This window comes from Vidua chalybeata, chromosome 1 (assembly GCF_026979565.1).
Source record: "Vidua chalybeata isolate OUT-0048 chromosome 1, bVidCha1 merged haplotype, whole genome shotgun sequence".
In the NCBI taxonomy this organism is placed as follows: Eukaryota; Metazoa; Chordata; class Aves; order Passeriformes; family Viduidae; genus Vidua; species Vidua chalybeata.
The window spans coordinates 5,593,761-5,620,741 of record NC_071530.1 but is presented as its reverse complement, the minus strand read 5'-3'; the positions used below and the strand labels follow the sequence as shown (position 1 = coordinate 5,620,741).

General features: G+C 40.9%; 1 protein-coding gene across 1 annotated transcript in view; it reads right to left on the bottom strand.

Moving 5' to 3' along the window:
* Positions 1-8,958: 8,958 nt before the first annotated feature.
* LOC128786511 (sodium channel protein type 5 subunit alpha-like) overlaps positions 8,959-26,981 on the bottom strand; it is a 207,029-nt gene continuing 189,006 nt past the window's right edge. Inside the window, exons 24-29 of the mRNA XM_053939812.1 lie at positions 20,679-20,960; positions 15,705-15,758; positions 14,007-14,148; positions 13,462-13,562; positions 12,709-12,979; positions 8,959-11,037 (exon numbers count right to left, since the gene is read on the bottom strand). Of these exons, the coding sequence (XP_053795787.1) occupies positions 9,803-11,037; positions 12,709-12,979; positions 13,462-13,562; positions 14,007-14,148; positions 15,705-15,758; positions 20,679-20,960 (2,085 nt within the window). The 3' untranslated portion in view covers positions 8,959-9,802. The remainder of the gene's footprint in view (positions 11,038-12,708; positions 12,980-13,461; positions 13,563-14,006; positions 14,149-15,704; positions 15,759-20,678; positions 20,961-26,981) is intronic.

Here is a 26,981-nt window from a genome sequence, read left to right as displayed (position 1 = left end):
AGATCAGAACTGTGATACTTGCAAGCATCAACTGCCTACACCAAGAATGGAGAGGATTAAAGAAGCTCAGATTGATAATTGCAAACATCATCAGAAAAAAGATTGCTACAGGATCATGTTTCATCTCATTCTTTACTCTGGGAAGATTCTTTTAACTCCTAATGAAGTTTACTTCAGGACAGAATGCTGAGGAAGATATGTCCTCCTTGCCTACATGGAGGTGACAATATAGTTTTTCTGAAAATCCCCCACCCCCCAGCAGTTCTGAGCACTTGAACTAATTTCCTTTCAGAGGAAACTAAGGAGGGGAGTCCAGCATGAGCACGAAGAAGTGTGCTTTGTCCACCCTTCTCAATACAAGTTGCAACACTGAACTGACTTGAGAGGGGTGAAGCAGCAAGTCATCCCTCCCTGTGTCTCTGCATCCTTATAAAGCAACAGCCTTACCAGCCCTGTTAGATTTGGACTGGGGCCATGTTTACCACCTTCTGGGGCCTGGGTAGTTCTCCACCTTCCCCCTGTCAGTGTCCAGGAGTGTTTCTATGCCAAACACTCCAAGAATGTGAAGGCTGACTAATCTTCAGGCTGATCTTCCCATCCTTCCTAGGGAGGCTGAGGTGAGAGGGGATCACAGCTGCTGGGTGGCAGGATCACACTCTGGCTCCTGGAGCTGTTAAGTCCTTACCCAAAAGTGAGATTTGCAGCCTTTGTGGGTTTAGGGTTCCTGGCATATGCACACAATATGTGAAAGGCAAGATTTTCTTATGGTGCAATAGGCTAGGACAAGATGGGGTGAAAAATTGGGGCTTTATCCTTGGTGGTCACACCTGACCTGTGCACCCCTGACCAGGCACTCCTGTTTTCAAGGGGGACAATGTATCGTTGGCTGCACTAAGGCAGTCTAATGTCAGGCTCAGAATAGGGTCAGAAACATGATTTCAGATGAGCATTTCCCTTTCTGGAAGGGAAGATGTCCTCCTTGAAGCCTAGAAAGCCTCTGTGAGTGAGAAGTCAGGTGTTTTCTGGCCTCTGTTGTCTTCTCAGTGGACAGTAGGATAATTCACTCAGCCCAGCTCTACTGCAAATGCCATTGCAAGGAGCTGCTTTATTCCCAGGTGGCCACTCCTGGCAAAAAAAAAAAAAAAAAAAAAAATATCACCATGGCTTGAATGGCAAAAAACTTTGGCCTTAAACCAGGGCAATTTAGTTGTGGTGGTTTGGGGGGAGGTTTTGTATCTTGTACTAACATCCAGCTCTGCAGTGTGCCCTCCTGTAAGGAAAGGAGAGAAGCAGTTTGGCTAATAATTGCTCAAAGGAGTAGCATCACTGGGGTTGAATATTACAGGGTTCCAGAGGGGCTTTCCTCTAACAGGAGAAAGAAGACATGAGTCCAAGTTCCCAACACAGCCATGAGTTTTAAAAAACAAATAACGAAATCTTATTTCCAGTGGGCGTATTTTCTAGCCCACCACATCTTTTCTTTTGACTTACTGTATCACGGTGCTTTGTGGTGAACTTTCTGGGAGGGGAATCCAACTGCTGGAGCTCCACTGACAGGAGCACATGGAGATTGCTGCCCTCTGCACCTTCTCACTGCCTGGAGAGGAGAGTGCAGCGAAACCCTGGGGCTGCAGAGCTTGCCCAGCTCAGCCCTGCAGCATTTCTGTGGAGATAAATGACTCCTGGAGCAGCAGGCTTGCAGATAAGCAGTTATCTGTGCTCTGCACACACAGAGGTGTCCGTGCAGCCCGAGCTGCTCACAAGCTGCATCACTGCTGATGCTACCCAGGTGACTGTCACCTACTGTGAGAGATTTATGCCAGTGTCATCACCACTGAGCTTACCCCCCTCACCTGCCCATCACACTATTCAGCAGCTGCTGAAAATCAAGGTACTTGCAAACTTCTAATCCCCACCTTGCTGCTCCCATTATTTTCTCAACTCCAGCTTTTTCTGACAAGCACTTCACAGCTGTACAGCCATGGAGAGTGGTACAGGGAGGATCTTACCTCTAAGGTGCATAGCTGTCCTCCCAGCTCCTCCTGGAAAACAAAAAGTAAAATACCTTCCATCTCAGGTACCTTCCCATTGGAGAATGGAGGCAATCCAAACAGAGCTCAGGGCACCAGAACTAAATCCACCTGTTTTTCTGTGTTTTGTGCCATGGAATTGGTGGTCCTTGGTGGCAAAACAAATGCAAATTGATTGTTCACCCTACAATATGAGACATTTATATGACCTGCTTGTGTAAGGCATTTATATGACGTACCTGTGCCTCTGTGTGAGAATGTTTTATCTTTCCTTAAGACCTGACCTCTTTCTACAACCTTTCCTGCTTGCCAGATTTTCACATCCTCCTCAGCTGATTATTTTTGCAAAACATATAGGAATTCATTTATCTCTGAGACTTCCATCCCCCAACCAAACCAGACTGAAAAAGGCCAAGGGAGAGACACAGGCAGAGCTGAATGGACCGGACCCTGTGACTGTCATTGTTATACTGGTAGCCAGGTAGGTCCTGAGAGGCACCTGCCCTCCTTTGAGGGCTGGTATCTTCCCTGCCTGGGTAAGATACACAGGAGAAACAGCTATCTTTACCCCATTTCAGTTTTCTTCACTCAATTTCAACCATCTTTACCCCATTGCAACCACAGGCTTTAGAGAAGACCCTGCACACATGCAGCACAGCACTGCTGAAGCTCTTGGCACAGCTACAAAACTCCTCCTGCAACATCCAGAGTGACCCATCCTCAAACCACAGCATCCCACTTCCTCACAGGGAGGACCTTCTCTTCTCCCTCCATCAAAGATCTTTCAGCAAACCTGCCAGCAAATCCAGACTCCAACAAACCCAGCCAAGCCCCAGAGCATCCCTTCAGTCCCCACTCCTGTGGTAAGAGACAGGAATTTGATTGAAGCTCCCACTGGCTCTTTCTCTGCCTTGTCTGGCCTGTGGGGTAAGGCAAGGACAGGGGGAGGTGATGTCCTCTCCTATTTAAGGTTTAGCATGGCTGTGACTGCAAACGATGGCTTTTTTGATGATTTAAAGGGAACCTATAAGGAAGATGGGGATAAATGTTTTAGGGGAGTTCTGTTGTGATAGGACAAGAAGTAATGGTTCTAAACTAAAAGATAGGAGATTCAGACTAGTATAGGGAACAAATTTTTTACAAGGAGGGTGGTGAGGCACTGGAACAAGAGGAGCTGTGGCTGCCCTGTCCTTGAAAGTGGTCAAGGCCAGATTGAAAGGGGCTCTGAGCAAATTGGTCTAGTGGAAGGTGTCCCTGCTCACTGCAGGGCAGTGGGATTGGATGGCTTTTAAAGGTCCTTTCAAACCCAAACTCTTCCAAGATTCAATGAATCTATGTCACCAAGGGCTGAACTGTCCCATATTGCACTGACCCCTGTCACTCTGGGTTTGTATCCTCTGTAGCAATTGTTATAATGAACACAGCTTGTCCCTGAGCTAAAAATGAAAATTATTTCATTTTTGCTTCGTCTGCAAGTTTTGAAACAGAATTAAGACAAACTTGTGCAACTGGGACTGTCTATCTAGATTAAAAAAAAAAAAAGTGTTAAAAACCTGGCTTCCCTATGGGAATTACTAAATTCCCTTTAGCTTTAGAGAAACTGAGATTCTACAGAAGCCACAGAGGTTCTAAAGTAGAGAGAGTTTCAAGTGACCTTTAAACTTCTTTTAGAACTATGCATGGTTTTATCATAACTGTCTGTGTCTTTTGGTTTTTTTTTTTTTTTTTTCTCTTGAAGCCCCATTTTTTTGACTAACATAGAAACCAAAAAGCTTGAAAATATGACCAGATCAAATAAACTTGAAGTTTTGGGGTTTTAAAAATAAAGTAATGGTAGTAGCAATAGTAATAATGAGAAGAAGAAGAAGAGACAATACTTTTGAATTAAAATCTCATTATTTAAGCCACTCTGCTGATGTTTGAACACTGCTTAGAGGTTTCTAGGACTGCAGTTATTTTCTAGGGAAAAACCACCTGTAATGCTCTGACCCGGCTGGGACTCACAAGCAATGAAATTCCAGAGAAAAAAACAACTGCAGCAGCAGTCTCAGAAACTTTGCCATGGCAAAGGCACGTGGGCCAGGAGCTGCCCAAAGCCCTGTTTGTCAGCTGGCTAAAATAGCTCAGGCGGAGGTGCTGACAAACCCATGCCTGTGCTGCAGCCCAACACCTCCGGCCCTCGCGGGGTTATCGGTGACGTTTGACTGCGAAGCATTTTTTTGCTGGCTGCCAATAGCTATTCCCCGAGGACTATTTGCTTTCACATGCTTTCCCTTTGACACGGCTGCTATTTCTTTGCAATATGTAAACACTCAGAAGGATTTCCATGTTTGTTCTTCGCCCAGCATGGACGGTCTTTCACGGCTCAGTGGGAGAATTGACACGAAGGAGCAGCCGCTCCGCGGGCGTCCGGCGCTTTCTCTCCGTGTGCTGTGCTCCTGTCTCTTTTCTCCAGTTATAAATCCAGTTCTGCTCCACTCTCCACACCCCTGGCACACAGCAGGAAAATGCATTCCTGGTGCCAGAAACACAACACTGCCATCCTACTTGGGCGTCCTTTAGAGCCCAGCCGAGGCTTTGCACTGCAGAGCATTTATTCTTTACTTCTCCTCTTCCTACAGCAATGTTTTCTGACTTTAAAAAGCCTTTTTCAACCTCAAGCAAATTACTAATATGTGTCTTTTCCTAAGAAAACTTACTGGGTTGCCTGTGCTGCTGTTAATTCTCTCTCTTAACACTGACTTTTTTTCAAAGGGGTCTTGATATTTAATAAGACAAATTGCATCAAAAGTAAAAAGGAACAGAAACCACTAAAGAAAAATATGTCAAAATGAATCTAGAAATTGCAGGCCCTGACTCCAACCTCATGGATTGCACCTAGGCTTGATTTAATGGATCTGCTGCTTTGTAAAATCAACTTTATTTTACTTATTAATGTAGTTAAGCTACAAGAGAGTAGCTGCAAGAGATTTAAATTGGATATTAGGAAGAAATTATTCATTGTGAGGGTGGTGAGACGCCAGGTTTTCCAGAGAAGTTACTGCTGCCCTATCCTGGAAGAGTTCAAGACGAGCTTGCACTGGGCTTGGAGCAACCTGGTCCAGTGGAAAGTGTCCCTGCCCATGTCGGGGGGGATTTGGAACTAGGTGATATTTTAGGCTCATTCCAACCCAAATAATTCCATGTTTTAAAAAAAACAAGTATAAAAATCCACATTCTTCTGAGGAGACAGTCCTCCAAGTTCCTTGCTAGGGCTGGAAAACAAGAAAACAAATTGGCAAATTTTGGGGTTTTAAAAATTTCATCCTGAAAATTAAAAAATCTGAAATCCTTCAGAAACTTTCCCAAGACCTGCATGAAAATAAGGAAAGTTCTGTAACCCAAAGCAGCCCCTAGCACAGTGATAGGAATACATCTGTAGAAGTTAGGCAAGTATAGTAAAAATCTAGATGTGAAAATCTTCCTAGTGTGGATCATGACACTGAATTTCCTCTACATGGGAATTTTGACCACAAATTCTAACCAGGAATTTCCTTAGCTAACCTGACATGTCTCCATGGAGAATTCTCATGTCAGCAAAGTGCTCCTTCCAAACAAAAAATATATTCCTGAATTTCAAACAGATTCATTCTATACACATTGACTCAGAAGTCAAATTATTGTGTGACATATTTTAGCAAATACTTATTAAAAAAAACCCCTCTTCTCCACAAGTCAGACTGCCCCAGGTTAATATAAAACATAATTATAAACTGATTTTTATTAAACTAATTCAAAGGTCTGATTGAATTTTTTCATTGCAGTTCAAACTAGTTTTCCTCCTCCAGCTAATTCTACTGGGCAAGATGGGTTGAAATATCAGTGTTGGGTTCATCCTACAAATGATTCTGTTTGAAGAGAGACTTTCAAATCTGTTTTGGATTCATCTGATGTAACCAGAAATTCTCCACTGATTTCAAGAAGCTTTGGATCAAGCCTTTAATCCTCTGTAGGTTGCCTTCCAATGTAAGATGAACTGGAGGGGTTTTCATCAACAAGCCTCTTAACAAAAGTCACCATGCATTTCCCAAACAAATATGTTGAAAAGTGTCAGAGAAATAATAACATAAATGTTGACAACAAAATAATTAAAAAAAAAAACAGAGGAAGTATTTGTTATCCTTATTTATTTAATAAAGAAACATAATAAACTTGAATTTTTCCAGGTACAAACAGCTTAATATGTCCTATGATATTGGCTGATATTTTCCTTGCTCTTTTTGTAGCTTGAGTGATTCATGTGGTAGCCTTTATTGAACAAATCAACAGAAAAAAATGGTAGCACTCACCATGCTTATAGACAGTGTGGGCCAACTATTGAGTTTGTGTCTTAAACTAAATCACTGCACTGGGAGGTTGTATCATGGCTCGATTCGGATCGGCATCTCCAGTAACAAAGATCTACAAGTGAGGTTATTTGACATTTTTGGGGGGAGTTCTGCATACCATACAAAGATACCATTCCCTCTTCATCCCTAAAGAAACACACCACGGAACAATAGAAAACCCAATAGAAAACCGACCTTCCAGTTACAAAGGTTTTTGAAAGTAATTTACAATTCAGTTTTAGAAAGTTGCACTGTAAACATCTAGAGTTAAGACCCTCTTTCAGATTTGTTTTTTTGCATTACTTTTTTTTTTTTTTTTACAGGTTTTAGGTAAAAGAAACATTTGTAATTGCATCAGTACTATAGGGTCTCACAGCAATGACGCTAAAATGTTCGACTCAAGAGTGAAATGACCAAAGGAAGGGCTCTTCTCTAATAAAATCAGTGACCACCTAATTGTCTCTTTACATTCCATTCATTACTGGGCCTGACTCTTAATAAAAACAGCTGTTGAATATTTTCTAATATAAGTTGCAAATAACTAAAATATTGTTAAAGCAGCATAACCAACAACTCACTTCTGAGTGCAGGCTGGCGTTTTCCTTGGGTTTCAGACAGTTTACATCATACATTAAAAGAAATCATGTGAGAAATGCTCCTTTTCCTTAGTATTTTTCCCTCTTTATTTTTTTTTTTTTAATCCTAAAGCTTTGAAAGGAAAATAATTTTGCTACTTGTCAGCCAATAAATGCTTGTTCAGCAAGTAATGAATGTACTATTTTCTAATTAAACAGTTTCATTATAGGCAGCAGCTTGTTGCTAATGATCGATAAATCCCATTGAGGAGAAAACATTTTAATCAGTAAGTCGTGTCCTCCGAGTGTCAGCCACTCTATAAACTCACAAGATACATATATATGTATAGATATACGTGTGTGTGTGTGTATATATATATATGCATATAAATATAAAAATCGCATACTCTTTCTGGGTGATATGTACAGTCAGAATAACATTACAGCATAAATACACAGGGAATATAAAGTTTCTCTAATTTGAGAAGCCTTGAGCGATTCTGAGTTTTTGGGGGAGGTGAGGAGTAGGGAGGGGGGAAGGAATAAAGAATGTTTTTACTTCAAGGAACGACGAGTAGTCCCCTTAAGTTAGAATCTAATTACATACAAGATTTAAAGGCAACAAAATGCCCAGAGGAACAGCCCTATGTTATACACCATAGACATGGGGTTAAAAGGGCAAGAGAGCATGATTATAATAATACTTATATAGTATGGTTCATTCCCTTATAGCACTTTGCAATCAGAAAGTCTTACAACACCCCTGTGAGGTAGGTAAGTATTATTATTCCCATTTTACAGATGGGTAAACTGAGGCACAGATAGGTTAAATTATTTGCCTAAAAATCATGTAGTAAGAATCAGGAATAGACCCCAGGAATCCTGATGGCAAATCCTCTGAATTAACCGATAGACCACTCTCAAGTGAATGCCTGAGACACCTCTCAATGAATGGAGAGAATATATTAGCCCATATTTACACAGATACATTGTCATCCTTTTGACATGTTGTCGTACATATTCTGACTTATTTAGAGGACAGATAACAATGGCCTAGATAAACTTGACTGTAACATGTTGCTTTAATTCTTGTTGCCAACCCCATGTGGTTTTTTTGACTCCTTCACAACCTGGGATGTAGCTAAATGTTAATGACAATACACCTTAAATACATTCTTGATAACTTTGCTTCTCCAAGGTGAAAAAGCACAATTACTCTTCCTTTAAAGTGCAATGGCTCATTACAGAAATCTCAAGATTTTCCATGAAGTCCAACCAAACCCAAGTACAATCAGTCTGAAGGTGAAAAAGAATGAACTTGTCTGTAATGATGGACATGTCTCTATATCCCATAAATAATTTCTCACATTCTATCGAGGCTGAAAGATAATAAATAATAACCTATGTTAGCACGTAAAAACCTCTAATACGTTTCTACAGCCACACATCCACCTTTCACCGCATTGTCATTTCTTTGGCCTGAAGCTGAAGGACACATCAACTGTAAATATTACTTTGCCTCCAGGAATGAGGATATAGCTATTATCTAGTAGATTTTTTTTAATCGGTTCCTGTATTTCTTGTCCTTCCCTAGAAATCTAACTGCGCTCTCTGAGAAAATGAAAGATGGACCTTGAGTAAAAAGGATTCAAACCCTCAAAATTTGTGTACAGATCTGGAGGTAATTCCCCTCCCACCTTCTTGATCACACTGTCACAGCCGTTCTGCACGGCCCAGTTGGCATAGATTTATTACTATTAGTAGTATTAGTAATTTTTTTTTTTTTTTTTTTAGTTCCAAATAAGGCTGCTTAGCTCAGTGTTCCTGGGGAAAATGTAACCTATCCCACTACCTTAACAGAAATTCTGCCAGCCTAGATGGTGCTTTGGATCACTACACACAAACGTGATGTGCTACTTCTATGGCGAGTTTGATTGCGGATTTCAAAGCAGATTCTTGAAACATACTAAAAAATTAGTGCTTTTATTAACAGTTTTACAAACAGAATCCATTATTGTCTAGTTTCCTGAAGGATAGAACAAGCCATTCTCTCATTATTTTGACATCATTTGCTTCTCTGTTTTTTGTTGTTTTGTTTTTTTTGGTTTTTTTTTTTTTTCTTTTGTGTGTGTTTCTGCTGATGTGCAGTTGCAAGTCCCGAGAGGGAGGGCTTAGTATAACCAACAGTTTAAATGTTGCTAATTTGATACTTCAATTTGCAACAACTTTCCTCTTCAAGTGATGGGGATCCCACAAGTTTCTGTTACCTTGACTCAGAGTTCGTCATGAAGAGTGTAATGATCATTTATCTCCATGGAAAAAGAGACTTCTTTTTTTTTTTAAGTAAAAAAATATCAAATATAATAAATTTATGAAAGACCATTCACAACATATACAGTAAGTGTTACATTTTGCTACAGCAGCTGTGATTTTTTTTTTTTTCTTTTTAGAATGCAAGGTCATACATCGCCATAAGTAAACACACTAATATGAGTAAGACCTTAAATGAATGTATACAGCCAGGCTTTATCTGTGGATAGATATACACTGTGTTTACTGTTTTACAGTCTAGCCTATTCTTATTCACACCATTGATATAACAGCTATGACCCTGCAGAGAATCTTCCTGTGCATATATAAATATAAATATTGAGCCAAGTCAAAAAGAGCAGGGTCAAATGTTATATGACTTGTTCGACTCCTGTAGTTAAGGGTAAAAACTCCACTGTTTCTTTTGCAACTAATTTTTAATAAGAAGGCTGCTTCAATCGTTGTGTAGTTACAGCATTACATTCTGTAAACAATGTTTTAAAGCATTCTAAACAAACATTTAAACAATTGATTCTTTATCCTTGTCGGGTGAGAGAAGACAATCTATAGCCTCATCACTTTTGCTCACGTCCGTTATCTTCAGCTGGAGGTTTTCGCTCGTGCCTCTGGTGACGCTGTCGTAGGATGGAGGGAAAGAGGTGGAGGACAGAGTTTCTGATTTGTCTATTGGCCTGCCGTAGTTTTCGTTCATCATGAACGCAATAAGACCCTCCTTCTCGGGCGCATCGTCCTCCAGGATGCTGCTCTCCAAAGTTCTGTGCCGGTACAAGTAGGATGCCTGCTTCAGGGAGCGCCGGAACAAATGTCTCCTGTAGGCCCTCTGGATGACGATGGCGGAGACCTCTTCTTGTTTCCGCCTGAGCGTCGTTGTTATCGGCTCGTAGGAGATCTTAGAGGGATTGGCTGCCATGAACTTCTCTTCCATCTGTATTTTAAGGGCATCCATCTCTCCGGATTCTCCTAGCACCCTTTTTGTAAAAGCAAACAAAATATCCAAGCAATGGATCCTGTCTCCGCTGACCATGGGCAGGTCCATCGCTATGAGTTTGATTTTGTTTGGTTTCGCTATGCGCAAAGGTTCTGACAGCGCGTCTGCAAAGTCTGAAAGTGCAGAATACTCAATAAACTGAGTGGCTTCGGGGTCAAACTTCTCCCAGATTTCATAGAACATATCAAAATCATCCTCGCTTAGAGGCTCTGTACTTTCCTCAGTGGCTACACTGAAGTTCTCTAAAATAATGGCTATATACATGTTTACAACAATGAGAAATGATATAATGATATATGTGACAAAGAATAAAATCCCTACGGCAGGGCTCCCGCAGTCTCCCTTTGAACCATTTGCATTGGGAAGGTTTGGGTCGCAATACGGTGGTCCAGTGTTTAAAATAGGGTTGAGAAGACCATCCCAGCCAGCTGACGTGGTGATTTGGAAGAGACAGAGCATGCTGTTAGCAAAGGTTTGGAAGTTGAACATGTCATCAATCCCATACTCCTTCTTCACATAGGCAAAGTTAGCCATGCCAAAAATGGCATAAATGAACATGACCAGAAAAAGCAAGAGGCCAATGTTGAACAGAGCAGGAAGGGACATCATTAAGGCAAAGAGGAGAGTTCGAATTCCTTTGGCTCCCCGGATGAGTCTCAGGATCCGGCCAATCCGAGCCAAACGAATGACTCTGAAGAGTGTGGGAGAGAAGAAATATTTCTGGATGATGTCAGAAAGTACGGTGCCTTGAAAAGAAAAGAGACAGACAGCAAGTTAGTACATGGGAAATAATCCCAGGCTTTCCTTTTAAAGCAATCAGTCAGGATTATTGAGAAAATAAATGGAAAGCTGCCCAGATTGGAAGGCTCACAATGAAGGGAAAGGCATTGTTGCTTTTTCATGCCCATTTAATCCATAAGAACTTGTGATACTGTAAGCAAAGAATGGTAGTGGCAGTTTTATTAAGGGAAAGCTTTTCTGTTGGTAATGAGAAACCAAGATGAAGTCAAGACACAGATAACTGCAGGGTTTTGGCCATGACCCACCTGATAAATTCGTCTTGAGTGCAGATGTCAGAATTGGTCTGATATGACAACATTTTTGTCTGTAAAATAATGAGTCAGAAATGCTGGTGTGTTTGGCCTGGTTTTCTTGAGCTACCACCAGAACACTGCAGGTTTCTACTGTGTATCCAACTTGGTTGGTTTCCAGTTTCCCTGATGGGCTGGGAGGGAACTAAGGGCTAAGGCTGTGCTAGCAAGGAAATGAGCTTGCACCCCTGTGCTAAACTCTTCCTTCAGGAGTAGAGCACTTGCTCCAGAAAGTGTAGTGCCAAGTCCCTGGCTGCACGGAGCCCTGCTGAGCTCCTGTCTCTCACAGGAAAACTGGCATGGCCCAAGGCCTCTGACACTGAAACAACCTGGCTGGTTATGGGACAGCACTGTGAGCAGCAGGACAGCTCTGGTTAACTGTGTGCTACGGGCATATCCAGAGCATCTGACCTCAAGGTTCTGGTGACAGCTGTGTGGCGGACACGTTCCCTGGGTGACCCAAACCTGTGAAATCCAGGCTGTTCAATGCCCCCAAAGCACAGGTGGGTGTCTGAGCACCAGAGACCTGCACTGTGGTCTTGTAGCTTCCCCAGTCCACTACAGGGTGTTCAGAGCAGCAGGAGCATCAGCTGATGTTTTCCTAACACAGCACTTTTTCATTCACCTATTCCCTCCCTCAAAATGGAAACTTTTCTTCAGAAAAGTTGACTTTCTGAGCTCCTTTTGCTCACTGGATCAGTTGATGACCTTCCAGTTGCTGCTACTTCCAATTTTAGTGAAAACTCTTTTGGTAGGATTTCAGATTCACTTGACCTGCACTTCTTTAACATCTAAATACGTCTCTGTTTGGGGTTGCAGGACAGCAAATGCACAAGCTTACAATAAAACTGTGTCCTTCTGTTTCCTCCCTTGGCTATATGAGGGTGCAGAGTTCTAGTAACAAGGCTGAAGAAAGTCAGATTCACAGCGCTGCCCAAAACCTGCCCTGAAGGACTATTTCAAACTTTTGTAATAAAAAGCAAATAGTAAAGCAATAGCAATCCACATGTGCCACTTTCATCTGGCTTTTTTATTTCTCTGTCACTGGCTGTTATGTAGAACTGGTGTTAAATGTATGTGGTGGCCTGTTCATGTTTCATCACCAGGACCTGTAAAGTGTGATTGATAAACCTCCCATTTTTTCTGATCAAACCAGTTTTTGTTAGCAGTTGTATGCTAGTTATAATTACATTTTAAAATTGTGTTTAGGATTCAATTCTCTGAGTTGAAAGCATATATTATTGCACAAAACCTTCAACTTTACCAATTAATTTTACATCTGCCTTTCTAACCTTGGAGTCTGGGTGAAAATCCAGGGTCACCTACCTACAATGGACAGAATCACAACCACAAAGTCAAAAATGTTCCAGCCGTTGGTGAAGTAGTAGTGCCGCAGAGCCAGCATTTTGAAGATGCACTCTCCGGTGAAGATGGCAACAAAGAGCATGTTGATTTTGTGGAGGATGTTCACTTTTTCTTGACTTTGGTCATCTGTTTCCACCATCATGGTAACCATGTTAAGGCAGATGAGAATCATGATGGAGACATCGAAGGCTTGTTTTGAGACGACGTCGAAAATAAAACCTTGGTATTTGTTCTGGGGGAAAGGAAAAGGTTTAGTTGGGAAATTTGAGCCGTGTAAAAATGATGTAATTGTCTCCTGATTGATCAGAAAGTAGAGGAAAACAGACAATATATGGAACTTCATAAACTTAAAAGTGATGATGAATATTTTTTGGATAGAGTTTTCAAACCCATTTTGTTCCTAATGTTTTTTGAAACTAATGTAAACAAGACTCTGGACTGTGGCCATGAATTTATTCAGTGCAGGCAGGTGGCCACTGGCATATCTAAATGGCACATGTAAATTGCAATGTTAGTCAATGTTACAAAAGAGGGAATTTTGTACCACAGGTCACTGGACTTGTAAATATCATCCAGAATCAAAACATATAATTATTAAGTGCCTTTCATCTGGGAGCAATAAATCTTCCTGTGCTGAAGAGTGGAATGGTGCTTACTGTAGTAAATGAACATTCAGCTATTACACAAAGTTCAAGTGAATTATGCTGTTCTTACCAGTGGCCTTGGGATTGGCTTTTGAGGTTTCTTAGATCCCAACTTTTTCATTGCATTATAATATTTCTTCTGTTCTTCTGTCATGAAGATGTCCTGGCCACCTAAGTATAGGGTGAGAACAACACTATTACTTTTGATGAAGAGAGCTCGCCTCTGCCCCCTTCAAGGATGAATCCTTTCCTATTTCATTTCCCTTTTAATGTAGCTTTCATCAGGTTGGACTGCTCAGAGGGACAGTGGTGTTGTTGCACAGAGGACACCAGGCCAGTCTGTGCCCCTGTGTCAAATTTTGTGCCAGAGATCCCCTCTGCCTGAGCTGCTTTGCTGCATTCAGGTCCCCCAACCTGTATTTCCAGGATGTTCATGCTCTGGGGGCACTAGGGACTGCTACAGCTGTGCCTTTGTAGAAGTCCTGCAAGGTGGTTTCTGCAGATGCTCTGCCACTGCTGATCTCAAGGCTGCTGTGGCAAAGCCTTTGCTGATAAATCTGTTCCTGGCCTCGGTCCCTGCAGCAGTCACAAGATGATGTGTAGCATATGCACTACTTATCTTTTTCTTTTGTTGGTTAAAATTGTCAATGATGACACCAATGAAGAGGTTCAATGTGAAGAAAGACCCGAAGATGATGAAAATCACAAAGTAAAGGTACATGTATAAATTACATTCCCATTCAGGCTGCTCCTCGCACTGCAAAGGGAAAAGGGCAAGTGTGAAAATGACACCACCTCTGCACATATCAAAATATTGATGCAGTCAAAACAAAGCTGTCCATTGGAAATAAAACTCATGAAACATGAGAAAAATATTGTAACTCCTGTAAGCAGTCAGGTCTCCTCTGAAGTTTACTACTGGTATCTGCCATGCCACAGTCATTTCAGCAACACTTCACAACACTGTCACAGCAATCACACTGCTCCAGAAAGTGCAACTCCAGAATAAATCCAACCAAATGTTCTCAGTCTGAACCCAGAAGGGGGAAAAAAAATCAATTTTCTGATTATCCTAGTGCCTGTATGAACTAATGGTACTTACAATAAAACAGTATAATTGAATCCTAACGAAAAACACTGCATTTTTAACTGTTTTTTTTTTTTTGTTTTTGTTTTTTGTTTTTGTTTTTTTTTTTTTTTAGCGAGGGGTGGAATGAATTAAGGGCTATTGCTGAAGATCTGAGAAAGAGGTGACTTGAGTCTGATAACCTCAAGTCACCTCTGCCGTGTTTGGCAACAGATTTGTTGTGCCCAGATTTGCCCCATCAGCTCCTGGTGTATAAACAAGGTGCATTCCCTAAATGTCATATTTTCTTGTGGGTAATTAATGAGTTTTATTCAGCAGCAGGGAGAATACCTGTGCACATGTAGTACCAGAATAAATCACCATCATTAGCTATGTTATACAAAGGTACTTCTCTGCTCCTGTGGTGCCATGAAGTTTTTCCACCTTTTATTCCTCCCCTTAGGCCTCAACTTTTGCCCTAAATTCAGCCTGTCAAATTCCTAGTACCAGACAGCTGCCTCAAAAATTAACAGTAAGTGTAAACTTGTTCCTCTAATACAATTAAAAGAAGGAAAGAATACTGTAAATCTTTGAATAAAAAGATAAACAAACCACACATGGTGTAGCAAGGGAAATGCTTTTTTTGTTTGTTTGTTTTTATGGAAACCTGAAAGCTGAACAGGATGCAGGTAAGAACTGAGCTGTCACCAGTCACCAGCACATCTCAAGTCAGAGCTGGAAGTTCACACCACCCTCTTTGTCTGCCAGGAGCTTCTCCACACTCCTCCAGTGGAGCTGCTGGCTGCAGAAAAGACACTTACTCAAAGTGAAGGTGTAGGCAGGGTTAAATATTTGTCTCACAGAGCAAGTCAACTTAAACCCAGCAATTTTAAATACATATTATCAACAGAAGTTGGAAAATAAGGCAGTAAGCAGGGAAAGGGGAAGAAATATAGACAGCAATTTAGGTCTTTGATGGACTCAGACTAATTCTTAAGGTGCTGGGAGCTCTGCAGCAGGAATAGATAAATCAGTTGTGTAGGAGCAAGGGCCACATTTACTTTAATTTCAGGGTCATCCTGCTCCAGTACAGCTACCAGCAATGAGGGTCTGCAACTGTCCCAGGAGAGTGACACAGGGACTGGCACCCTGCGTGTGTTTTATTTTGTTGTGTTTGTTGTTGAGCATCATCAGTGCTGCAAAAGGCAATGGAACAGGAAATTATTAATTTCCTTGCAGAGACTTACCTCTCTTGAATCCACTGCTGCATACATAATATCCATCCAGCCCTTAAATGTGGCCTGAAAAAAATCCCACATAAGACATAAACATATTAAACAAGTACACCCTGAAATGATATAATCTCTGTGATGAACTTTCAAAATGCAATGTTGAGCATGTACTTCACAATTAATACATTGCCTGCCTTGCAATTTAACATGTGTCCTTGAATTTATGCTCGTTTAGATATTTAAATGAATTCCAGTACGGTTTTCTCCTGGATTTTCTCATTTCTGTTTTTTGACTTTCTGCACTTGCAGGGATGAAAGAGAGGTTTTTAGTAGAGATTTTAAGAAGGAAAGAAAACATAACAAATCTTTGGAAGTTCTGACCTGAAAATTTTCAAGTAATGAAGAGATATGGCTACACATAACATTAAAGAATGTTGTCTTGCACAAGCCTTGCACAGGTGAGATGGATCCCATCCATTTCCTGCTGAAGCTTGGATTCTGCCCTCTTCTAAACCAGGGCAAATCATGACAATATTAAACCCCAGGGAGCTGCATAAATCACAGCTGACTTGAAAGAAGCAAAGGCAATCAGCACCTGCTGTGAGCCTGGCCCTGGAAACTCAGTCTGCTTCACTGTTCAGATTTCCTTTTTATTAAGCTTTATGAAGTCAGTAGTTTTAATTTTTTTTTTTTAATAATTGTTTAAAGGAGAAAAGATTCCACAGAAGTCAGTGTCTCTTATTGGAATGTTCAATGCAGAAGGGCAGTGACAGCACTCCTAGAGAAACACAGGGAAGGGATTTTTTTACTATTCTGTAGCAAACCCACGACTCTGATCTCAATATATGCCTCTTATTAGGCACAGCCTGATGCCAAGCACACCTGGCATTAGGGCTGACTCTGGCCTAAGCCCCACTGACTTCATTTGGGTTCTCTAGAGTTGTTTCTCATTTGACTTCTGACCTACTTAGATTTACCCTGGCCTAAGTCAGAGCGAGCAGATAATGAGGCATTTTTAGATTTATTAATTTCATCAGATTTACACTGGCATGCATGTAAGACCCACATCCAATATTGTTTCACATCCTACTGACACTTAAGCTGAATTTTGCCCTGTTGTGTAGGCATTCAATTCCAGATAATGCCAGTAGGATTTTGGCCAGAGGTTACCAAGAGAAACCCAGGCATTTGGGCTGAGGTGGGTACATTCAGTGGTTTTAGAGCTCTCTATTATTATATTAAGTCCTGGAGGTAATGCTGCTTTCCCAATTCCTTCTGAATGCTACTGGGCCAAAGGAAAATGTACAAGAGATCAATGATATTTCTGACAAAAGTATACATAAAATAGTATTTGAAAGGTTGTACCTATTCTTATCTACTGCTTGAAAGAGATTAACCCATTCACCCAAATCAGAACCTTTTAGAAAATCTCTTCCATGGTTCTGTGTGTCAAAAATCACTTTAGATGAAGTATCTACAGGAATGATCAGAATTTTTATCAAAACAAATAATTATTTGAACCTGTCATGCTGATACTGCTTAAATATTCTAATAGTTTCATTTTTTGCCATTCTCTTTCTAATTTGATGAAAGACTTTGTGCTGCCATTAGAGCTTTCAGCTCAAAGTGCTGTCCAGGAAGGGTGGCTGGGATGAAACACGAAATTCTTTCCCTGTGGCACAAAATGATATGATCTTAGCCTGTACTTTTCTCCCACTTGGGAGGAAATCTTTTCTCTTGAGCAGCTATTTTACCCCTCAATGTGTACCACAGACTCGAGCAACTCTCCTGCAAGGCACGGTGGTTTGTAGTGATAAAGGATGATGAAGTGATCTGACAAAAAAAATAAATATTAAGAGAGTGAAGTGCTGTGATTTTCTGTTTCCCACAGTTGTCGAGAAGCAAGAGAATTAAAAATCTGTGGGACATCTGGAAAGCTTCCCTGGACACTTCACCTGCAGAGGGTAAATGATACTGAGAATGAAAGAAATACAACACTGAGAAAAGAAATTATTTATCTGGAATTAGTAACCACTTACACTCTGGATAAGGAAGTGACAAAATCTGTGTTTGAGTGTTTGTGATATTATCCTGCCTGGAAGCTATCCAGAGAAGCACCATTTTCTACTGAAACTGTCATGTGATGAGATTATCTACTGATAAACTCATCCTGGGATGGGATTACATTTCATTATTTCACTGGTGGTCAGAGCTGCAGTGCAGCAAATTAGTGGGGAGGAGGAAAGGTGGGATAGCACTGGCTACCCTCAGACCAAATGGTGCCTTGAAGTAAAGCAAATCTTTAAATCTGTAAGCTTTTGGAGGTTACTTCTTTTTTCTTTCTTTTTCTTTTTCTTTTTCTTTTTCTTTTTCTTTTTCTTTTTTTCTTTTTCTTTTCTTTTTCTTTTTCTTTTTCTTTTTCTTTTCTTTTTCTTTTCTTTTTCTTTTTCTTTTTTTTTTTCTTTTCTCTTTTTTTTTTCCTAGGAAAGGAAATTGTTCAATAAAAACATCTGCTTTTCATGGCTGAAACACTGATCTTCACACTGCTGAAATGTTTCTTTGGACATTACTGTGGATGAGAGAAATATCTGAAAGCTAAATCAGAGATTTTTTTTGCAGGTTTTGCATCCACAGTGACAGTAAAATCAATCATTGCAGTTCACAGAAGTGCAAGAGATGGTGTAATGCAGTAACTTTAGACTCACGACCATTTTGTGTCTGATTTATGGGCTCAGTCAGGACTTCAAGCCTGGCATGAGGGATTGCTTTAACTCTGCAGCTCCTGCTTGCTGTGCTGGTCTAGAAGTGCTTCTGTTATCTCCCCACTCCTCATCTGGAGTCCCAAAGTGACAGAGTTAACAGGACAAATTCAAAGATAAGTAGGATATAGTCAATCTAAGTCCATTCTGTCCAAGAAGTACTTTTCCAAACAAGCCAGATGCTGCATGAAAGACCACTTATTTCCTGGTTATTCTTCAATAGATTGCTGAAATTTCAAAATACGTTGCAAAAAAAAAAAATATGCAGAGGTGATCACAGAGTGGAAGCGTGGGGTTACACAAGGGAAATGCAAAACTGCTACTGGAAATTTAATATATTTCTTTGATCAGCTCAAATACAGATTTATAAAACACAGGTGCTGTGATACTTTGAGGAAATTTGGAATACAGGAAAAACTATTCCTGAAGCACTGGGTTGTAGCAAGGCCTTTTCCCTGCTAGATTGGGGTTTTAGGAGTGTTAAATCACCAGGAAAGTAAATCACCAGGAAAGGAAGTCAAAAAGTTGTGATGACAAAGATCTTTCCCTCCCCATGAATGAGGCATTCCTCTTGCTTGTAGACTGAGCAGAGCAGTTACCTCTGTTATTTTATTAACCTGCTTTGGGACAGCCTGTTTGTTAGTTGGAAGAGCTTGACACTATGCATGAATGTTTTCTCACACTCATTAACCCAAAGTGGCAACTTCAGGGCAGCACAATGGATCCCAATCAAGGTAGGAAAAGAGCAGAAGATATTTGGGGCAAATTTCATGCAGAAAGCTTTCCTCTGGGTAGACACACGTCCTGAAGTTTCCATAGAAGCAACTTTCATTTCTTTCAAATACGCTGCTGAAGAAGACAGAACATCGAGCAGATTTGTTTCACACGTTTCCATTTGGATTTGCAGGCTTTCCAGAGGAACTTCAGAGCCACTCAGATCCGTGCTGTGCCAGCTGAAAGTGTCAGCAGCCAAGAGACAAGTCGCACTTTAACGCTCATGTTTTGGATCCTGGCGGGTTGTGACCCAAATGCTTATCTCCTCCTTGCCCTGCTGTGCACAGGGGTGCATGGAGGTGTCTCTCTCTCCAGGAGAGCTGAGCTGTCATCTGAGCCCCTGCACTTCCCACGGGGGTTTGCCCATGAAATGTGAGCCCTTATGGAGAATATTTGGCAAGGGGCACCTGTAATCGACAGTCCTGGCAAAGGACACCCAGATGTTTGGGCCCCTTCTTCGTGTGTGTCACCTTTTCACTTTATTGCCTGTGGTCAGCAGCAAACAGAGCTCCAGGTGCAGGATTAAAGCCAAAATCAATCCCCTAATGGAAATTGGCTCCTGCTCTTCCTCTGTGAAGAAATAGCTGCCACCTGTCGTCGAAGTTGAGCTTGTTTCCTGCTAAAATCAGTTTGTTCAGTGGTTCTTTCTGTTAGGTTGTCCTGTGTCAAAACACAGTGAATCTCAGTGCATACAACCCATTTATCTATATTTCACATTTGGTGGTGAAAAAGGTTGTAGAAGTGGCTTCCTTCTGCCTTTATAGCTCAGATATTGCCATCATCTTTGAAGCTCAGCAGTCTCCTTTCTGCTATGCTCTTGCCACCTGTCCAGAGAGGCTGGGCTGAGGGCAGCAACCTGATCCCCATCCTGACCCATAGATAGATTCAGTCTGAATCATTACTTTATCAGGTGGACATGATGTGAGGAACCTGAATGAGAGGCACCAGTGTCCTCAAAAATGGAAAGTGAGCAGAGGGACAGAAAGTAAGACTTCAGCTCCATGCAGTAACATCAGCTGGGAAACTGAAGGCACTAGAAGTTCATTTTTTTCCCCAGCAGGATATAGTGAAATCCCAGGCTGTTCAGGAAGGCCAGTGCACTCTGTCTGCATGGGCAGTCCTTCTTGTATAGATTTCTTTCTGGAAGTGAACTTTGCTCTGGATTACAATATTGACAAAATGGTCTTTAATTCACCTCAGTAGGTCAATCACCTCCCAGAGAACTGTATTAGTGATATAGCAGCAGAAACCCAAATTAAAACCATAAACTCCCATAATATCTCTAGTCCAAGTTAATATGCAAAATGTGATTTATTTACACTTAAGAAAAGTTATTGTCCTGATGGGTAAGGCTGAAAACCCCAGAAAAGCCCAGAGGTTAACCTGAGCTTTTAAACTGATGGTTTCAGTGAGAACCAGCAACATCTGCCCATGAGTTTGTGGTGGTCACACTTACCACTTGCAGCAGAGCCAGGTACCCAGCACCAACATTATCGAAGTTAACTTTAACTTTTGTCCAGTAAAAGTTGCCTGACACGTTGTAAAGTATGCAGTCACTCATGTTGTTAATAATCTTAGAGTCCAAAGGCATATCTCCTTCTGTCTTATTAATGCACTTCCCAAACTTCCCAGCAAAGAGGTTCACTCCCATGATGCTGAAAATGAGCCAGAAGATGAGGCAGACGAGCAGAACATTCATGATGGAAGGGATGGCTCCCACAAGGGCATTGACCACCACCTTGGGGGAAACAGGAAAGGGAAAACAGAATTAATGGCAGCTCTTGTATGGACACTTCATTAACAACGGCTCATTAACATCTGAACCCTCACATGGTCACATGGTGGACAAGCACTGACACTACCTAAAGAGCCAGACCACCTCTAAAGGCTTCAAACTTGATTATTTTTTCCTTTTGGTAATCAAAGAAGGAATCTCTTGGCATCTCACCCAAGGGATGATGCTTTTTCAAGAGGAATCTCTGAATTCAGAAGTCATCTTGACCTCTCAAATCTTTCTGGACAGTACACTTCAGTCAAACTATAATAATAATGTGATTAATTGGAAATGGCTGGGGTGCACTACAGTGGCTCAAAATAGAGAAAAAAAGAGTTCTGAAATATTTGAATCCACTCAGGCCTCTGTAGCCAGTGGGTTGTGAACTATAGCTGTGATAAATTTTGCTTAATTAAATAATAACAGATTGAGACATACTGTACTAAGCCAGCTTCCCCTATCTGATAAGTATGCATGATTAAAAGAGCAAAATCATTCTAATTTAACAAAAAATAATTTTTCTTTCCTGTGTAATGCTGTAAAATTCCTACACATTCACCCAGGCAGGGCTGTAAACCCCTGCTTAAAATCATACATTAAAACAAAAAGCAGAAGGAGCTTTTAAGGTGTGTGAACAATGGCACTGGAAGTGGACACCATGCTGAAGCCAAGCAAAAAAAAAAACAAAGTTCAGACCATCTGCAGACCCTCCACAGCTGCCAGGTTTGAATGCAGCATTGTGATACCACCACATCACCCAGGCAAGGTGCACATCATTTACTGTTTTGAGCACTCTTGGGGTTTAAGGTGGTTAAGGCATCTGTGCTTGTCAAACCTTACACTGAAGAATCAGAGATCACTGAAGAATCAATCACAGAATATCCTGAGCTGGAAGGGTCCCAGTTCCCAATCCTGCATGGGACACCCCAAGAGTCACACCATGCAAGGCATTTTCTGAGAGAAGAACTCTATCACAAAATGTAGTTTTCCCCTTTCCTATGCCAATTAGATTTCTCCACGTTCACAGCTTTTGGAGATGCTGCCTTTGCATGGTCCAGGCAATGCTGCCTCCCAGATAGGTGCACACACCAGCCCCACAGCATGAGTTTGTCCCCATCCCTGTCTCATGCTTTGGAGATTAAAATCTGATAGGTGGCCACTCAGCTCTTCTTCTTGTCCATCTACATTTCTGAAACTGAGACAAGGTGATATTGATCCATAAAAATTAAACTTTATTCAACTGGTGAATCTGATTATGGAAAATGTCAGCTCTTCTTTTCTCTTGGGTTAGTGTCCAATTTTCTGACAAGCTAATAAAGTAACATTCACTTCTCCATCATTTTTGCATTGCTGTGGAAGAAAAATACCCGGAGGAGTGAAATGCTTTTCATGCATGTATAGCAGCAGCTTCCTCTACAGCACACAATACAAAATTATGTAGATCTTCCAAAACTCAGATTTATATTTTGGGCATTTATGAATGAAGCTGATTTTCACACAGGAAAAGCAGTTTGACCAATTGTTTTGTTTTGTTTTTCTGTATAAGCCCATTCCTGATGACTTTTCTTGTTTGGATTGTTTTGTTTTGTTTTGTTTGTTTGCTAATTTTATCTTTCAGTTTTGGATGTCAATCAATTTCTAACCTCATCATTTTTAGACCAAATTTACCATGTTAACCAAAATGCCAAATAATTTCCAAATCAAGTGCTTGTTTGGATATAGCCTTGGCTCTTGTCAAAGTAGTTTTCATTTGCTTCTCTGCACAACAATATTTTTCTTCAGTTTTAACCTGTGTCAGCAAAAACAAATGCATTTGTGTTACATGTGCTGCTGAACCCAGGTCCCAGTGACAGGACACAGCCATCCAGGTTTCAGCAGTACAAGTGATGGCCATGCCCACATCCTGCTTTTTCCCTTCTGCTGATTGTGTTCAATGGCCTGTAGATAACAAAACACGACACGAGGCTGGAGCAAATCCTGCAACACCTCTCTGAATGAATTATTAACAGGGGGGTTCATTCTTCCCTCGCTGCTTCTGCTCTTACACCACTGTGATGCCATTTGTTCTGGTGGAAGCATTCTTGTTTTGCACTGAGACATGTGAGAGGAAGACCTGGATACATAAATGTAGGTTATTATCATAAATTCATATTAAGAGTTCAGGTGCACACCTTGCCATGGAAAGGGAGGAATTTCTGCTGCACTTTGGAATAGCAACACATATATCCATGTGTAACAAAAAGTTTCATACTTGTTGGTTTCCTTCAATACCTGTACAGGTGAAACCACCTTCCAGGTGACTTCTTTAGGGACAGCCTAGAAACTGAGCCACCCTCTGCCCTAACTCAGAGTGGTGCAATCTAAAACCCGTGTTTGGTCCCCAGCTATCCTCACAGGCCACCTCCTCAACCAAAGCTGATTCAGAATTTTAATCCAGAAATAGACTTGCATGATGAGTTAATCCTCTCTTTGCTCTGATAGAGCCCATCAGACTCCCCACAGTGATTTCAGACCCAGACTATAAGTCCCAGCGAAGCTCAGGCACAGCTTTTGCAAAGACATCTAATTTACAGTGTCATGATGTCAAATAATGGAGGAAAAAATGTATTATTAGATAATCTGTTCCTGGTGCCCTTTGTCCTCAGTTTTAGAAACAGTCGCTGCATTTTTGGGTGGAATTCGTTGAACTCGACGCATCTGCTCTTAGATGTCTTCTCCTATCATTCCCATCTTCACTATGGGGGTGTTACCACTGCACGTTGCTCTGGGTAATTAAAAAATCAGAGCTTCCTTGTAGCTATCATGGTTTTTCTTCATATTTTTAATCACACTCATAGTTCCCTGCAGAGACTTTCCCATTTTTAATTCCCCCCTTTCCAGCACTTACATGAAATTCCAGTGTTGAAGCACTGCACTGTCCCTGTGTTCCCTGGGTTATTGCCCTGCATATTCAGGAATTCTAACAGTCACCTCATTTGTCAGACTGGCCCCAAAGCTTATGTCCTGTTGAACAGTCATCCTGATCCCTGTGTCCTTCTCAGCTGCTGTTTTCCAAGAAACATCCCCCAGAGTGACCTACATTCCTCCTCCTGAGGTAGTCGATGTATGTGGGTTTATTAAAATGTGTGCTGTACAACAGATCTATTTTTCACTGTGATCCAGATCAGGCAGCGTAATTCCCTTATCTGTAATTTCACTTACACTGATTTTGAGTGCTGTCAGCAAAGATTTTATATTTTCTTCCAGATGCTGTTAAAGTGCAGATTAAAGATAGTTCTCATTCTGAACAATCCCTCACCCTGAGATGTTCATCACCAAATTTACAGAGTGGTCACTGCTTACAATTACTTTTTGACATCCATCACCTATTTTAAAATGTGTTTACTTGTCTTGGTACAAAGCTCATGTTTTCATCACAATATCTCATGGTATCAGATTCCTCTCTGAAATCCAAGGATTCTGTATCAGCACAGTTACTGTCATCAGCATAATTTGTAATCAAATCAAAGGCCCATATCAATTTTGCAAGAACTATTCCCATGAAATCATGCTAACTAGCATTAATTATGCTGTTTCTTTCCTGCATGCATCTTGTAGCAGTCTCACCATGACTTCGCCCAGTATCATTTTCACATTAAATGGTCTCGCATCATCCCCCTCATCCTTCTAAAATACTGCCTAAAATACTGTAAGTATATCCTTCTAAAATAACTTCCCTTGCAGGGAAGTGCTACCTCTGAAATAATTCCCTGATGGACAACAAATGAGGAGACATGAGAGATGTCATTATTTGGGACAGGAAGATCTAAGGTACTTTATTCTGGGCTCATGAGTGTAAAGCCTCTGGGTCTACAGTCCTGTCAGGTGGGATCCTGGTCTTTCTGGGGTCTTTTTCTGAGGATTGAGGGGCAGGATGGCACCAGTTCATCCTTATTTTGCAGACCTCTCATGGCACAGGAGCTGCTGAGACTTGTGTCAAACTTGCACAGGTCCCAGGCTGTTTGAAGAAAGGGAGAGAACTGAGGTCTGATGGCAACCAGTTCTCTTGGCCACCCAACTGCTACTCCGTGCCTTTGTCTCAGGGAAAGTTGCTTCCAAAATTCAGCCACAACATTGATGAAGTAAGTCTCTTACTGCAGTAAATGAGAACTTTCTTGCTCCTGTTCTCACCCTGCAGAGATGTTTCAGTTATTCAAGAAAGAGGCATTATAATAGAACAAACTATTATTATTTTCTCACTGTCAGTGTTTGCTTCTCAAACATTATCATTATTTAATCCATCACTGTGCTGGCAATTTTCCTGTGCATTTTGGAGCATATGAACTCCTAATAATGAAAGGTCTAACTGTCCCTAGTCTTGTTAAGTGTGGTTAGACAAACTAAAACTAAAATGATTTGCTTTTCCAGTAGCACGTATTCTCAATTATACTTTATCATGGTTTACAAGCTAATTCACCACCTCTGATAGCTCAGAATGACTGAATATATTTCAGCTGCAGCTGTACAGGAAAGAAAAGGGGATATTGAGTCAGGGACTGAGGGGCCTGTAAGAATGAGCATGCTGGCAAGGAAATTTGCTGGGCTAATCCATGTTAAGATCTTCACCAAGCCAGCCTCTTGCTATGCTCAGAGAAAAATGACATGTTCATGTTACTTTTTCTCTATTCTGTTAATACTTTTCTGATGTTTTTGGCTCATTTCCCCACTGCTATTCAGGTTTGAATCCAATTTAGTTAAACTGATGTGAAATCATGAGTAAACAATTGTATGTCAGCTTAGAACACACTGACTTTTGCTTGGGCTTGCAAATCCACCAGTAAAAGCTAAGCCTTCATAAGCCAAGTCTAAACTGATTTGAGAGAATCTCTGCACAAATCACTCTGATATTTAAGCTACTGCTTTTGCTAATACTGAATGCTGAAACAGTTCAATGTGTGAATGTTTAATAAAGATTTAGAGTGAGGTCATCAAATGACAGGAGAGAGAGCTTTAATTATTACCAGTAGTGCAACCTCACTTTGTGTCTTTGCACTCTGGTTCTGTTTTGTTTGGTCAATTACCTGCAAAATATTGCCTGATTGCTGGAAAGATTGTGGTGACCAAAGCAATTCATGTTTGGGTGGATAAACAGAGCCTTTTGAATATTTTTGCCTTAGTTCTAACACCGAGGTGGTCTGCAACAATACTTGCCTCATCTTCATCCACAGAAATAATATGATTTAACTAATCATAAAATCTTTGGAACAAAGCATTATATTGCCAAATCTGGTCATCCACAGAAGAGGAAAAGAATGCATGTGGGGTTTTGCTACAGTGCTGTACGGTGAAATTTCCTGGCTCTTCTCAGTTGTTAGGTTCTCCAGCCTTCAGTCTCTTGCTGTGAGAGCATTGCAATGAGAATAATTCATTGCTGGGAGATCAGTGCGTGAAGTACACATTTAGTCATTGATGATTTGGACCAAAATTTGGTCTACAGGAAAGCTTTACCCTGAATATACATCACAGTGAAATATGTAGCATTTTCCTTGACCTAGCAGAGATTTGGGATCCTCAATATAATCCGACACAGAATTTTGTCACAGATTTGCTTTACCTTGCTATGCAATCTGCAAGGTTGGCAGTAACCCCAGCTCATACAGAACACAGCTGTCACCACCTGCAATTCATGCATGGTGTGAGGAATTAAATAAAGTGTTTATCCAAACAATAATTGATTCTTGTTAGCAGGTAGGCTTAACAAATAAACAGGTATGCTGTGGGAATATAGCCACAGTGGCAAAGGAATGCAGAAAAGAAAGAGATGGATGCATAAGATGGAGCAACAAGCACGAGCTGCATGATTTTAATGTTAATCCCAACATTCCTCATTAAAACTGCAATCTGTTCAAAGGCGAAAAAAAAATCATTCATTCATTTGCTTTCCCTATCTTTAGCATTTCTAATTTTTGCTTTAATTATTAGTGAAAACGTCCTTAAGAACTTTCT